Source organism: Dama dama, chromosome 19 (genome assembly GCF_033118175.1).
Source record: "Dama dama isolate Ldn47 chromosome 19, ASM3311817v1, whole genome shotgun sequence".
Classification (NCBI taxonomy): Eukaryota; Metazoa; Chordata; class Mammalia; order Artiodactyla; family Cervidae; genus Dama; species Dama dama.
In genome coordinates, this window is record NC_083699.1 from 87,222,753 (window position 1) to 87,239,190 (window position 16,438).

General features: G+C 38.7%; 1 protein-coding gene across 2 annotated transcripts in view; it reads right to left on the reverse strand.

Annotated features, from left to right (window-relative positions):
• LOC133073765 (phosphatidylinositol 4,5-bisphosphate 3-kinase catalytic subunit beta isoform) overlaps positions 1-16,438 on the reverse strand; it is a 184,079-nt gene that overhangs the window by 24,659 nt on the left and 142,982 nt on the right. For both annotated transcript variants that reach the window (XM_061167699.1, XM_061167700.1), the window contains 2 exons: positions 13,241-13,384; positions 11,358-11,457 (listed from right to left, as the gene is read on the reverse strand). In XM_061167699.1, the coding sequence (XP_061023682.1) occupies positions 11,358-11,457; positions 13,241-13,384 (244 nt within the window). The remainder of the gene's footprint in view (positions 1-11,357; positions 11,458-13,240; positions 13,385-16,438) is intronic.

Genomic DNA, 16,438 nt, shown 5'->3' on the forward strand with positions numbered 1-16,438 from the left:
TCACTCTTGTTTAACATTTTCTCAGTATAATCTCTTTCCACTAAGGGTATGACGTAAATGACTGTACAATAAAATAAATACGAATACAGACAACAATAGCTGTTCAAGTCTAAATTACTGGTCTTTACAATGAGGTAAACTCTAGCTATCAAAACTTGAAACTAAAAGTTGCTCAGACGTGTTCAACTCTTTTTGCAACCTGAAGGACTATACAGTCCCGGAAATCTCCAGGCCTGAATACTGGAGTGGATAGCCTTTGCCTTCTCCTTGGGATCTTCCCAACCCAGGGATCGAACCCAGGTCTCCCGCATTTCAGGCTGATTCTTTACCAGTTGAGCCACAAGGGAAGTGCAACAGTACTGGAGTTGGGTAGCCTTTCCCTTCTCCAGGGGATCTTCCCAACCCAGGAGTCGAACTGGGTTGAATCTCCTGCATTGCAGGCGGATTCTTTGCCAGCAGAGGTACAAGGGAAGCCTCTATCAAAACTTATGCAAATAAAAAAAACTTACACAAGTAGTACAAGGGGAATCAACAATGGCCAACTGAATCAAATCATGTGTTTAAAAGTCAATCTTATTTTTACTAACCTAAGGACTGTCCAGGTCATATTAGTCAAATTCTTCAAGACCTAGCCTTGACCAGCCATATAACATAGAAAGGAATATTTCATTTTATTATTATGTAATTAAAACTGGAAACAACAATTGAGAAACATTAAATACATACATCAGCAGATAACCTGCATATAACAAGCATATAGAATATGTATGCAACACAACATGATCACTATGGTTTGCATTTCCATGAACAGATTTATTTTACACCATGTTTTCACTTCTGAATTTTGCTTCTATACAAAGAAACCACCAAGACTCTATAGGGATATGAATTCAACATGCAGTTTCTACAGACAGGCTGAGGGCTTGCTCACAGGAAACTGGAAGGGTTCTATGTAGTTGGAGGATAAAATGAAGATTGCTGAAGCTTGCCAAGTTAGCCATCTGTCAAAACCACAGACAGCCCATTTCTCAACAATTTCAGGAGCTGTACAAACACTTGTGAAAAGGGAACTAGCTGAAAAGTGGACTATGCAAATAAGAACTTTTTGAAGTATTTCATATTTGAATTTCTTCCATATGTATATAGTTGCAAATTTTCAGGGCCTATCCATAATTATGTTGATATCCATTTCCTGGAACAATGTTCTGAATACCCACGCGGCCATTAACCAAATCTTTTAAGTGTTTCAACACCTTGTCACACTGTAAGTTTACAATGTAACAAGAATTGCCATGTAAAGGGTAAGATCTTCCCCTGACTGGTCATTAGTCAAGAAAGAGTAAGAATAATGTGATCCGACACATGTCTTATTTTTGCTGTTATAAAAGTCAAACTGGGGTTCTCAGAGAAACAAGAAAATGCTCAGGGTAGTTTGATCACAGGAATGAGTCCAAAGAAGTAGGGACTTTATCAAGGTGCGGGGGGTGGTGATATCTTAATTGACTTTGTTGAAAGTTGAATTTTATTATTCATGCAATGAAAATTACTGCAGGGATTTAAAAAAGGGAATTATTGCTGTTTAGTCTCTAAGTCGTGGTCAACTCTTTAGTAACCCTATGGACTAGAGCGTGCCAGATTCTTCTATCCATAGGATTTCCCAGGCAACAATACTGGAATGGGTTGCCATTTCCTTCTCCAGGTGATATTCTGCACGCAGGGATTGAACCCGTATCTCCTGCACTGACAGGTGGATTCTTTACCTCTGAGCCAGCAGGAAAGCCCTGAACAGAAGGTTAGGAGTGGGGAAACAAATGGCGTTTAAGTGAGAGAAGTTAGAAAAGCCAAAAAGTCTTTGGCACAAGAAAAACACAATGTAGTAACAACAAACATAGCCTGGGAGAGCATATTTAATACTACAAAAATGTCAGTTACGTGAGTTGAATATACTACTTTCAGTTTACATCAGCTAGATGAAACGTGAACTGCAAGGAGATCCAACCTGTCCATCCTAAAGGAAATCAGTCTTGAGTGTTCACTGGAAGGACTGATGTTGAAACTGAAACTCCAATACTTTGGCCACCTGATGTGATGAGGTGACTAATTTGAAAAGACCCTGATGCTGGGAAAGATTGAGAACAGGAGGAGAAGGGAACGACAGAGGATGAAATGGTCGGATGGCATCACTGACTTAATGCACATGAGTTTGAGAAAACTTTGGGAGTTGGTGATGGACAGGGAGGACTAGCGTGCTGCAGTTCATGGGGTCGCAAAGAGTTGGACACAACTGAGCGCCTGAACTGAACTGAGATGAAACTACCCTGTTAATACTTACAGCTTACATATTGTAATAATTACAATCACATACAGCTAGTGGTCTAAATATATACCATAGCATTAATAAACACCAGTTGGACATGGAACAACAGACTGGTTCCAAATAGGAAAAGGAGTACATCAAGGCTGTATATTGTCACCTGCTTATTTAACTTATATGCAGAGTACATCATGAGAAATGCTGGGCTGGAAGAAGCACAAGCTGGAATCAAGATTGCTGGGAGAAATATCAATAACCTCAGATATGCAGATGACACCACCCTTATGGCAGAAAGTGAAGAGGAACTAAAAAGCCTCTTGATGAAAGAGAAAGAGGAGAGTGAAAAAGTTGGCTTAAAGCTCAACATTCAGAAAACTAAGATCATGGTATATGGTCCCATCACATCATGGGAAATAGATGGGGAAACAGTAGAAACAGTGTCAGACTTTATTTTGTTGGGTTCCAAAATCACTGCAAATGGTGATTGCAGCCATGAAATTAAAAGACGCTTGCTCCTTGGAAGGAAAGTTATGACCAACCTAGATAGCACATTAAAAAGCAGAGACATTACGTTGACAACAAAAGTCAATCTACTCAAGGCTATGGTTTTTCCAGTGGTCATGTATGGATGTGAGAGTTGGACTATAAAGAAAGCTGAGCACAGAAAAATTGATGCTTTTGAACTGTGGTGTTGGAGAAGACTCTTGAGAGGCCCTTGGACAGCAAGGAGATCCAACCAGTCCATCCTAAAGGAGATCAGTCCTGGGTGTTCATTGGAAGGACTGATGCTGAAGCTGAAACTCCAATACTTTCGCCACCTCATGCAAAGAGTTGACTCACTGGAAATGACCCTGATGCTGGGAGGTATTGGGGGCAGGAGGAGAAGGTGACCAAAGAGGAGGAGATGGTGGGATGGCATCATCGACTCGATGGACATGAGTTTGAGTAAACTCCAGGAGTTGGTGATGGACAGCGAGGCCTGGAGTGCTCAGATTCACGGGGTCGCAAAGAGTCAGACACGACTGAGCGACGGAACTGAACTGAGATGAAACTACCCTCCTAATACTTACAGCTTACATACTGTAATAATTACAATCACATACAGCTAATGGTCTAAATTTATACCATAGCATTAATAAACACCTAAGTGGTAAACCTTCAGGACTCACTTTTCTAACATGTACTCATATACGTAGAAAAACTGAGAAGTTGATAAATCCCCTGATACTTTCATCAACATCAAATGATGCCTGAGAACTCTACAGTATCTACCAGACTGAAACTGACTTTCCACTGGCTTCCCCTTGGCCACAGTAACTGCACACTGGGGGAAAGGAAATAATCAGGCTTTTCAGGGATTTTTGGACACTATCTCTAAAATGACACTAATGCAAAGTGACTCAAAACGTCACTGACAATCACCAAACTAAGTGGGGGCTTATGGAGGGCAAGTTAACAAGGGAGTTTTAGCACAGATCTTTCTTCAAAGGGCAGTTGCTCCAAATCCATCTTCTGGTAATTTCTGTAGTTCCGGAATGTATAACTGAAACAGAAGCTGGCAGAATTCCCATGTTGGTTCCCTGATCTCTGGAGTGAGGGCTACTATGGTCAGAAAGGCCAGGTGGAAGTTATCACAACTGTTTCGACCTGAGGAAATAGTAAATACATTCCTGGAGTAACTGTACAGATTAGTGTTATCATCAAGGACTTGAAAGATGCAAGGTGGTGATTCCCATCACATCCTCATTCATCTTGCCTATTTGGCCTATGCAAAAGATAGATGACTCTTAGAGAATTACAGGGGATTGTTAGAGCTTTAACTAGGTGGTATATACCAGATGCAGTTTCACTGCATAAATAAAGTAAGTTATCTCCTGGTATCTGGTAACTACTGATTAGACAAATGCTTTATTTTCCATATGTGTCAATAAGGACCACCATAAGCAATCTGCTTAAGTTAGCAATGCCAACAATACACTCCTATTGTCCTAACTCAGGAGTATATTAATTCTCCAGCTCTATGTCATAGTTCATTTGAAGGAATCCTGATCGACTTGCCCTTCAATAAGATATCATACTGGTCCCTTACAGTGATAACATTATGCTGATGGAACCCAGTGAGTAAAATGCAGCAACTTCTTTGGACTTAAGATATGTATTTCAGAAAGTGGGAAATAAATCCAACAAAAAATTTGAGGCCTTCAAACTCACTGAAATTTCTAGAGCTCAAGGAGTGTGGAGCATGTCAAGATGTCCCTTCTAAGGCAAAAAATAATTTGGTGCTCAGGACCCTCTTCACAAGCAAAATAAGGCACAACATAGTGAGCCTCTTTGGATTTTGGAGGTAACATATTCCTCTTGTACCTTGGCCAATGTACTGAGTTATCCAGCAACTAAAAGGGTGCTGGTTTTGAATGAACAAGAGAACAAGAGAAGGCTCTGCAGCAGGCCCAAACTGCCACACAAGTTGTAGCCACATGATCCAACAGACCTAATGGGGCTTGAACTGTGTTTGGCAGGCTCCTAGAGCTGAATCATAGCACAAGTCCTTAGGATTTGGCAGAGAAACAAAAAATCTACCATCCCCTGCTGATATCTACTCTCTTTTTGAGACAGAGCTCTTCAAGTTTGCTTCTAGGTTTTAGTAGAGAGTAAATGTAATCATGCAACCTGAGCTGCCTGTCAATAACCGGGTTTTAGCTAACCCCGCACACATGAAGATGAGTGAGCACAGCAGGACTTCCCGATCAAGTGAAAGCAGTTATGTAAGAGATTGTGCCCAATCTGGCCCTGATGGCTCAAGTTACATGAAGGAGTAGACCAAATGTCCATGATTTCCCACTCCTGTTTCACTATCTTCTTTCTCCTAGCCTAAACCATGGTCTCATGAGGAGTCCTTTATGACCAGTAGATACAGAAAGAGACTTAATCATGGTTTACAGATGACTGGATTACAACATGTAGGCAGCATAGAACTGTGGTACTATAGCCCGGTTCAGGAATACATCTAAAGGACAGCAGTGAAGGGAAATACTCCGAGTGTGCAGAACTTTGAAAAGTGTATCTAGCTGTTCATTTTGCTTGGAAGGTGAAATGGCCATGTCTGCAGTTATATACCAATTCATGAGCTGTTACCAACGTTTAGCTGATGGTCAGGGACTTAGAAGAAACGTGATTAGAAAATCACAAAATTTGAGGAAGAGGTATGTGAAAGACCTCTCTGAATGGGGAAAAAAAAAAAAAAAAAGATATCTTCTGCCCCACTGTAACCTTACAAAAGTTTAACCTTGGAAGACTTTTAAAATTAAGTAGATTGGGTGACCTGTTCCATGGATACCCTTCAGCCTCTTTCCTCAGCCAATCCTGTCGTCATTCAATGGGAAACCCTGCAGGGATGGAGGTTCTGCATGGGCTCAGCAACAGGGACATCCACTCACCAAAGCCCACATGCTGTGGCTCTGCTGAGTGCCCGACGTGCCAGCAGCAGAGACTAACACTGAATGCCTGATACAGCACCATTTCCTGGGGGTGGTGGGCCAGTTACGGAATGAAAGTTTGATGACATGGGACTGCCTCCCTCTTGGAAAGTGCAGTGTCTTGTTCTTGCTGCAACACATACTCGATATGAAATTGCATACAAGCAACATTTCTGCCAAAACTACCATCGATGGACTTACAAAACACCTTATCTACCATCATGGCATTCCACACAGCATTGCTTCTGATCAAGGAACTCATTTTACAGCAAATAAAGTACGTCTATGGGCTCATGTTCATGGAATGCCCTGGTCTTACGATCTTGAAGTAAGTGCCTTGATAAAAACAGTGGAATGGACTTTTGAAGATAGTTACAGTGCTGGCTAGGCATCAATGCCTTGCAGGGCGGGGGCAAGTTTCTACAAAAGGCAGCATATCCTTTGAATCAGCATATCCAATGTATGATGCTGTTTTCCCAACAGCCAGGATTCACAGGTCCATCAAAGTGTGGAATTGAGTGGTCGTACCACTATTACCCCTTGTTCCTCAGTCACTAAGTCGTGTCCAACTCTGTGTGACCCCAGTAACTGTAGCCCGCCAGTGTCTTCTCTGAGGATTTCCAGACAAGAATACTGGGGTAGGTTGCCATGCCCTCCTCCACAGGATCTTCCTGACCCAGGGATCGAACCCAAGTCTCCTGCATCTCCTTCACTGGCAGGCGGATTCTTTACCACTGACTCACCAGGGGAGCCCTTAGTGCCCCACTACCAAGATTTTTGGTTCCTGTTCTGGAGACCTTGTGCTCTGTTGGCACAGAGGGCTGAATTACAGAAAGAATGACTCCACTGGGAAATACACCAATTATTCCATTCAACTGGAAGGTAGACCCCTGCCCAGCCATTCTGGGCTCCTCATGCTTCTGGAAAAAAGGCAGAGAAGGTCATTATGCTGCTGGCTACAGGTGACTGATCCTTACTACAAAGGGGAAATTAGGAAGAGTATATGTCTAGAATACAGCTGATCTCTTAGAATTACCATGTCCTGTGATTAAGATCAATGGGAAATTACAAGTTAACCCTCATAGAATTACTAATGCCCCACACTCTTCAACAATGAGGGTTTAGGTCATCCCATGAGAAAAAGAACACAACCAATTGAGGTGCTTCCTAAAGACAAAGGGAATACAGGATGAGTTAGAAGATGGTAATGATAAATACTAGATATAACCACATGATCAAATACAGTAAAGAGGACTAATTGTCATGAATATCTTCTTATTGTTATGAGTATGTGTGTGCATGCATGTATACATATATATATCACAAATGTCTTAGTTTCCTTTCCCCTCTTATACCTTTATCGTGTAACATAAGACACATTAACTTATTATATCTTTACTTACATCTGAAACAATATTTAACTGCTGTTAATTTTAATCATACTATATAATTTACAGGATAATCAAGGAGAAGAACAAACACCACTCACGGATATTATCTCCTCATCTGAGAAAGAGGTTAATGCATAATTGATGGTAGTTATGGTAGCTGTATTATGTTAGGTGGGATTTTGACCTTGTTATTCTTTATATTTGGAGAATAAGCATGAGTTTAAGAAAATACACATGGGTGCCAAGTTGGTCTGTGACAGTGAGTTTAACAAATCAACTACACTGGGTAATGGCATGTCCAGATACTTGGTCCAACATTATTCTAGATGTGTCAATAGGGTGTTTAAGGATGAGATTAACATTTGAATGTGTAGACTGAGTAACGTTTACTGCCCACCCTTATGTAGGTGCTTCTGCTGCTGCTGCTAAGTCACATCAGTTGTGTTCGACTCTGTGCAACCCCATAGACGGCATCCCACCAGGCTCCTCCATCCCTGGGATTGTCCAGGCAAGAGTACTGGAGTGCGTTGCCATTGCCTTCTCCGTTGTGCAGGTGGGTCTCATCCAAACACTTGAACAGAAAAAAAGACAGAACTTCCTGTAAGCAAAAAGGAATTCCACCTGTGTGACTGTATTGAGCTGAGGCACGGCTCTTTTCTTTCCTTCAGACTTGAACTGAAATGATGACTCTTCTCGGGTGTCAAGTTTGATTGCTGTCAGGCTGGTACTCATATACTATTGGTGCTTCGGGTTCTCAGGCCTCCAACTCAGGCTGGAACTACACCATCAGCTCTTCTGGATTTCCAGCTTGCCTGACTACTGATCTTGAGACTTCTGGGTCTCCATAATCACGAAACAATTCTTAATAAATCTCAATCTCACCAATCTGCCCTTTTCAGTCTTTCTCTATATATACACAAATACACTTAGCTGTCCATTCTATGTAGAGCATTAATGCAATCTCCAACTAGTTAACACGAACTAGATCATCAAAGGCCACAACTGTCACCTGAACTGTGACCTTTTCTGTAACACTCTAAGCTAGATTATGTGGCTTTCTTTTGTGCTGCCATAAATAATGCTGCCATTAATGATACTGTTATCATATGCTAAGTTGCTTCAGTCATGTCCGACTCTTTGCAACGCCAGGGTCTGTAGCCCACCAGGATCGTCTGTCCATGGGATTCTCCAAGCAAGTATACTGGAGGGGGTTGCCATTTCCTTCTCCATCATATACTTGATCATTAATTTGTATACCTACTCTTACTTAGTTCAGTAGACTCGCTCAGTTGTGTCCGATTTTCTGCAACCCCATGGATTGCAGCATGCTACACTTCCCTGTTCATCACCAACTCCCAGAGCTTGCTCAATCTCATATCCATCGAGTCAGTGATGCCATCCAACCATCTCATCCTCTGTCACCCCTTCTCATCCTACCTTCAATCTTTCTCAGCATCAAGGTCTTTTCCAGTGAGTTGGCTCTTCGCATCATATGGCAAAGGATTAGAGCTTCAGCCTCAGCATCATTCTCTCCAATGAATATTTGAGATTGATTTTCTTTAGGAGGGACTGTTTTAATCTCCTTGCAGTCCAAGGAACTGTCAAGAGTCATCTCCAACACCATAGTTCAAAATCATCAATTCTTCAGCACTCAGCTTTCTTTCTGGTCCAACTTTCACATCCATACATGGCTACTAGAAAAACCACAGCTTTGACTAGATGGACCTAAGCTGGTAAAGTAATGCCTCTCCTTTTTAATACACTATCTAGGTTTGTCATAGCTTTTCCTCCAAGGAGAAAGTGTCTTTTAATTTCATGGCTGCAGTCACCATCTGCAGTGATTCTGGAGTCCAAGAAAATAATGTCTGTCACTGTTTCCATTGTTTCTCCATCTATCTGCCATGAAGTGATGGGACCAGATTCCATGATCTTAGTGTTTTAAATGTTGAGTTTTAAGCCAGGTTTTTCACTCTTTCACTTTCATCAAGAGGTTTTTTGGTTCTACGCTTTCTGCCCTAAGGGTGGTGTCATCCGCATTTCTGAGGTTCTTGATATTTCTCCCAGCAATCTTGATTCCAGATTGTGTTTCATCCAGTCCGGCATTTTGCATGATGTACTCTGCATATAAGTTAAATAAGCAAGGTGACAATATACAGCCTTGACATACTCCTTTCACAATGTGGAACCCGTTCGTTGTTCCACGTCTGGTTTTAACTGCTGCTTTTTGACCTACATATGGATTTCTCAGGAGGCAGGTAAGGGGGTCTCATATTCCATCTCTGTAAGAATTTTCCAAAGTTTGCTGTCAGCCACACAGTCAAAGGCTTTGGCATAGTCAATGAAGCAGATGCTTTCCTGGAATTCTCTGGCTTTTTATATGATCCAGCGTATGTTGAAAATTTGACCTCTGGTTCCTCTGCCTTTTCTAAATCCAGCTTAAACATCTGGAAGTTCTTGGTTCACATACAGCTGAAGCCTAGCTTGGAGAATTTTTGGCATTACTTTGCTAGCATGTGAGATGAGTGTAATTGTGCAGTAATTTGAACATTCTTTGGCACTGCCTTTAGGATTGGAATGAAAACTGACCTTTTCCAGTCCTGTGGGCACTGCTGAGCTTTCCAAATTTGCTGGCATATTGAGTGCAGCACTTTCACAGCATCATCTTTTATGATTTGAAATAGCTCAGCTGGAATTCCATCACAGCTTTGTTCATAGTGATGCTTCCTACCTATTCTATGGAATATAAAATCCTTGATGGCAGCAATATAGCTAACGTGGCTTCACATCACCAATACTTAACACAAACCCTGGCATATAGCAGGTTCTGAATAAGTATATATTAAGTCATTTTTATAAACCTTATAGTGGTAGGTTGGTAACATTCAATTCAGGAAAAATTATTGCTAATGAAAAAAAGCATGTCACTGCTATCAGTCAAGGAAGAATCTCAGCATGAAGAAGCTAATACAGGGTTGCTTTCCTTGATGGCAGAAATGCTCTCATTTCATCCTCTAGGGCACCAAGAAGCCACCAACAAATCATGCCTGGGCCATGGTTATGCATCTCATTTGCAAGAAAGCTCTTGAAAAACCATTGCTATTTGCAATTATTAGCTGTATGAGTCATGACTATCTCCAAAACAAAAATACAGAAACAACTGGACACTGAGGAAATTGTCAACAATAACCCTTGATGGACTTCTGTTTTCAGTAAAACAGCATTTATTTCTTGGCTTATGTTTTACTTTAGCTTCAAAGATACATTTATACTGATAAAATGAAATTGTTTTCTATTTTCTTTTGATTTTAAAAAAAGAAGTATTACAAAAAGGGTTGAAAACTCCCCGTATAATTTACAAAAAAAAAAAATATTTAGTTTTATAGTTGGACAGACATAAGTCAGAAACTTTTCTTTTACTTAATAACTGTGAGCTTTTAGGCATCTTACTTAATCTCTTAGAACCTTGTTTTCCACCTTGTCATATCCAGGCAGTATCAGTAACTACTCTGGCACATTATGAGGACAGTAAAATAGCATACTTAAAACACTTATTATGGTTCCTGGCATATAGTAAGCATTTAATATCTGATCTATTAAAAATGACTAATACCTCATTATCTGCAATGATAATGAAGACCTAGGAAGAAAATGAAGGAATACGAGAGATATTTCATACCTGAAATATCAGTTTCAGGCACGTATACACAGTTTGAAAAAGCAGCTTGAGTATACTGAATTCTAGAAGCTATAACACCTACGAACTCAGGTGTCAAAATATCTCAATCTAAAACAAATGACAGAGCATATGAATCACATATAGTATTCCAGTTGGAAAGAGTATCTCAGTGCTATGAAAAAAACAGGGTCTAAAGATTTCACAATGTTTGTTACCATCAAACCCATTGTTAAGCATATCTAAATAGGTATTTGCTATTAAAATTTAAGTCATGGTACTAATATACGAGGAATACTAACTTTTCAAATAGCATTCAATAACATTCTGCTAAATTTGCCAAAACTTCATTTCTTGGCTTACATTTTTTATTAAAACATGTATTAACTGAATTTAGTTATGGAAATCTCTTATGAAACAATGTGATGAGAGATAGATCATATGACACAATTTATCAAATTTCATGTGGCAAAGTGAACATTAAGATTAAAGCAAGCTGATACCTGCTTAGAAAGCGCTTTCATGTGACCTACGCTTCCCCGGCAGTACGCTTCAAGGATAACACCAAACTGTACTGAAACAGCAGGAATGTGTACTTCAGATCTGCAAAAAGTTAACAGGAAAGAAGATTTATCAAACACTTCAGGTCCCCAAATGAAAATACTTCTTTATTCTATTATGAAATTGACTAATGATTCTTATAAAAGAAAGAAAGAAAAAAATATTTAAAAAAAAAAAAAAAAGAAAGGAAGATCATATCATGTATACAGTCACTGGTTGGATGCTAAACTTTTAATTCTTTAAACACTGTAGCTCAAAAAGATATGTGATATTAACACTAGTTAATTGTTTAATCCATGAAATCCAAAGTTTTTACATCTTATTTTTTGGAGTGAAATGATATTATTACCAATTTATAGACAATTAAGATGAAACAGATCTGACTCATATCACACAACTAACAAATTCCTCAAGTGACTACTATTTGATTTTTTTCTCATTTAAAGAATGGTAAACACACTTGAAAAAGGAAGGAATATCTTATTCTGTTATTCCTTTGAGGATTTAAAAATAAGAAGATTGAACTAGATGAGAAAGAAGATAAGTTAAAAAGTTAATAATAAAGAAATCAAGATTCAGAACTATAACCCCTAAAATTACATCAAAATACTATACAGCTTATTTTCTTTAAGAGGCTTAGCCAAAGAGGTGAAAAGTTATCTTTCTCTGTTACTGATTAGCTTCAATAATATGAAGTCCAGGTGGAAAAAAAATCACAAATGTCTGAGTAGAGTCAGAAACAAAGAAGTGAAAATCTTGGCAGGAGGGGGGATCGGGATGGGGAACACATGTAAATCCATGGCTGATTCATGTCAATGTATGGCAAAAACCACTATAAATTGTAAAGTAATTAGACTTCAACTAATAAAAATAAATGAAAAAAATATATATATATATTACAACCTCAAAAAAAAAAAAAGTGATAATCTTCCTAGGAAACAAAAGAACTTTAGTTCTCTTTCCCAATTTTACTCCCATATAAACTTGGTTTAATAAGACTGATGTATTTCTGAAAATGACCTTATCAGTAAAGAAGCTAAAAATAAAGTTGCTGTTTTAGGAAAACCTAAAATCTTTTATATATGTGTGTATGAGTATACACACACACACACACACACACACAATTTTATTTATTTATTTTTTGGCTGTGTTGGGTGTATGTTGCTGGGTGGGCTTTTCTCCAGTTGTGGTGCATTGGCTTCTCATTGTGTTGGCTTCTTTTGTTGCAGAGTTCTAAGCTGTACACACTTCAGTAGCTGCTACTCCCAGGCTCTACACCACAGGATCAATAACTATAGTACACTGGTTTAGTTGCTCCACGGCATGTCAGACCTTCCTGTATCAGGAATTGAACCTGTGTCTCTTCCGTTGGCAGGTGGACTCTTTACATCTGAGCCACCAGGGAATCCCTAAAATCTTTATTTACGCAATAGTCGCAATGATAATACAACTATCCACAACCTTTTCGAGGAATAAGTAAGTATTTTTTAATCCAAATATGTTAACCCAGTAAGGATACATTACTGGAAAATAGCAATACTTACAACAGTCAGTAGTAGCAATAAAAATTACTATGATAAAAAGTTATTAATTACAGTTAAAAATCAAGGAGGCATAGAGGGACTTTTATCTGAGTTACATTGCCAAATGAAAACTGAGAATCTGGGTATTGAGAAATAGGAGAAGACACCAGGAAAGCAGAAATGTTATCGATGACTCAGAAACAATTAAAGCAGCTGGACTCTTCTGCTAAATATCCTATATTATGTTGATTAATACTTACAAAAGCATATAGTGGACTCAATTTGAAATATAAAAGACTTACCTGAGGTGCCAAAATAAAAACTGCCCTATCCTCCGATTAGCAAGTGCTCTTTCTAGTAGGAATCTAGACAAGGCACAATCAAGAAAAGGCTCATATTTTAAAACTTGCACCAACTGTAAAAGATACTGAGAGAGTTCTTCATCACTGAAAGAAACAAAATACAGAGTAAGTCACTCAACAATCAGAGCTGGAAAAAAACCCCTTCTCACACACTCCAAACACTAACTTACTGAAACAGTCATTCTTTGGGGTCAAGCTTGTTGCATGCTGTACATTCAGTTTCACAACTACAATAACATAAGCTGAGGATTTCTGGTGGGCAGAAGAGTGTGTGAAAAGGAGCAAAGAACAGCTATATGGGGCACTTTCAGTAAGTTAACTAGGTTGATACAACTGATGACTGTATTTACAATCAGCCCGGAGTTATATTAAAAATAGTTTTCTGATCATGCTGAAGAAGTTTACTACTCAATCAACCAGTTTTTTAAAATACAAATTCCATCAGCACTTCAGCAACTTAATTTTCCTTTCCTATCAAAGGGTTAAGTAAATTTTGCTCCCAGATAATGAATGAACAATTAAAATCTTCAAATAGTTTGAAGAATAAAGAGTGCATTTATAAGCTGGAAGGACTCAAGGAACTAACAAAACACTATAATTAAATGAGCTGAATTAATTAAGATTGTGGCTCTCTATTTTGTGTCTATCTCCAAACCATTCACATGTAAACAGTCTCATTAGAGGCAATTCCTGTAGTCAGGTTAAGATACGTAACTCAAGTCCTCTACTTGGTGATTCGTCTTGGACAATAAATGGTTAAAAATGTAGTCTAAATCAGATGTGGAACCTAAATCTAGGACATTATTCACCTAAAAAAAAAAGACTTCATAAGTAGAAAATTTAACAGAGGAAAACACATTAGAATTACCTATTTGAAACACGGGATCACAACAATCTCTGCCTGCTGCTGCTGCTAAGTCATGTCAGTCGTGTCCGACTCTTCGCAACCCCATGAACTGTAGCCTACCAGGCCCCTCCATCCATGGGATTTCCCAGGCAAGAGTACTAGAGTGGGTTGCCATTGCCTTCTCCCAATCTCTGCCTAAGGTTCAATATATTTTAAAAAAAACAATTGGCTCATTCCAGGGAGGCGGCCAGGTAGCCCCTCCCCCTCAGGTATCCAATGCAAACGTAGGGAGGCTGAGGAACAACTGGGAGCCTCATTTTTAAACACTATCTATACAACTATCTTAAGCTTACTGTAAAACCCATGCCCATTATAAAATCTATAAATAGTGTAAATTATAGAAGTATAGAAGAGGCTTCCTCTTTCCTCATACTGAAAAAGATGTCTCACAGACATACCTGAAAAAATGTTTTGTATAAATTGTTTTGAATATCACACAATTTAAAACATAAATGATTTATTTTAAAAAGTAAAAAAAAAAAAATCACTATATCCTTAATTTTCTGAGAAGTTTTGCGTTTTAAATAATCATACACGCAGCACTGTTTATAATAGCCAGGACATGGAAGCAACCTAGATGCCCATCAGCAGATGAATGGATAAGGAAGCTGTGGTACATATACACCATGGAATATTACTCAGCCATTAAAAAGAATTCATTTGAACCAGTCCTAATGAGATGGATGAAGCTGGAGCCCATTATACAGAGTGAAGTAAGCCAGAAAGATAAAGAACATTACAGCATACTGACACATGTATATGGAATTTAGAAAGGTGATAACGATAACCCTATATGCAAAACAGAAAAAGAGACACAGAAATACAGAACAGACTTTTGAACTTTGTGGGAGAATGTGAGGGTGGGATATTTCAAAAGAACAGCATGTATACTATCTGTGGTGAAACAGATCACCAGCCCAGGAGGGATGCACGAGACAAGTGCTCCGGCCTGGTGCACTGGGAAGACCCAGAGGAATCGGGTGGAGAGGGAGGTGGGAGGGGGGATCGGGATTGGGAATACATGTAAATCCATGGCTGATTCATATCAATGTATGACAAAACCCACTGGAAAAAAAAAAAAATAATAATAATAATAAAAAAAATTAAAATAAATAAATAAATAAATAAATAATCATACAGAGACTTCCCTGGTGGTCCAATGGTTAAGATTCTGCACTGCAAACGCAGGGGGCGCAGGTTTGACCCCTGGTCTGGGAATTAAGATTCCACATGCTGTGTGTCACAGCCAAAAGAAAAATAAAAACCATACAGTATAACCCCTCCTTTTGAGACTAGAAGGAAAATGGAAAAAATGTTAAATGCTCATTGTCTGAGATTGTCTCCAAATTGATATTTTATCAAATAAATCCCACAGATTCTCACACATGTGCTACCCTAAAGGGACTATAGAAACATGTTCACTGTAGCATTGTTAACAATGGGAAATTTTGAGAAAATTTTAAATGTGCTTCAATAGAGAAACATAATAAATCTCTACAACAGAATATTACACAGTAGTGAAAGGAGTAAACTACATTTATACCTAACAGGAGAAGACTGCCTTCAAAAACCTAATGTTCAATAAAGGAAAAAAAAAAACTTTTTGTCATATATGAAACAATATATGACAAGGCACATTTATGTAATTTTTAAATGTAAGATATTACCTCATACCTATACTTTATGGATGTATGAAAGTGATAAAAACAGAAAAATGATGTATAGAAGAATAAAGACCAAATTTTTGGTAACGGCTGTCTCTGGGAAGTGAAAGTAATCAGGACTGAATAAGCAAACTATGAAGACTCTAACTGTAATGTTAATTGCTTAACAAATACAAATTTAAAAAAAACTTTAAAAATACAAATTAAGAAATTAATATTTCTTAGTTCTCGGTAGTAGACAGAAAAGAGTTAATAGAATAGCAAGCCAGATTGCTATCCTTTGAAAAAGTAAGCTTACAAGGTTAGCCCTTGGCTGGCATCTGGGAATGTAGACTGGGAAGGCTTCTCACCACCCTAACAGATAAGACTGGGTCACTGCTTAAACTATTTTTGCAAACAGTACGGCTTATGCCCAATACCCATTTTCATTCCAGGACTCTAGGATTTGGGAATATGCTAGACAGAGGTACTTAAGTGACTAGGTCTTAATAAAAATCAAACTAGCGAACAAACAAACTACAACTAAGTCTCTAACAAGCTCTCTGGTAGACAGTATTCAGGCATGCT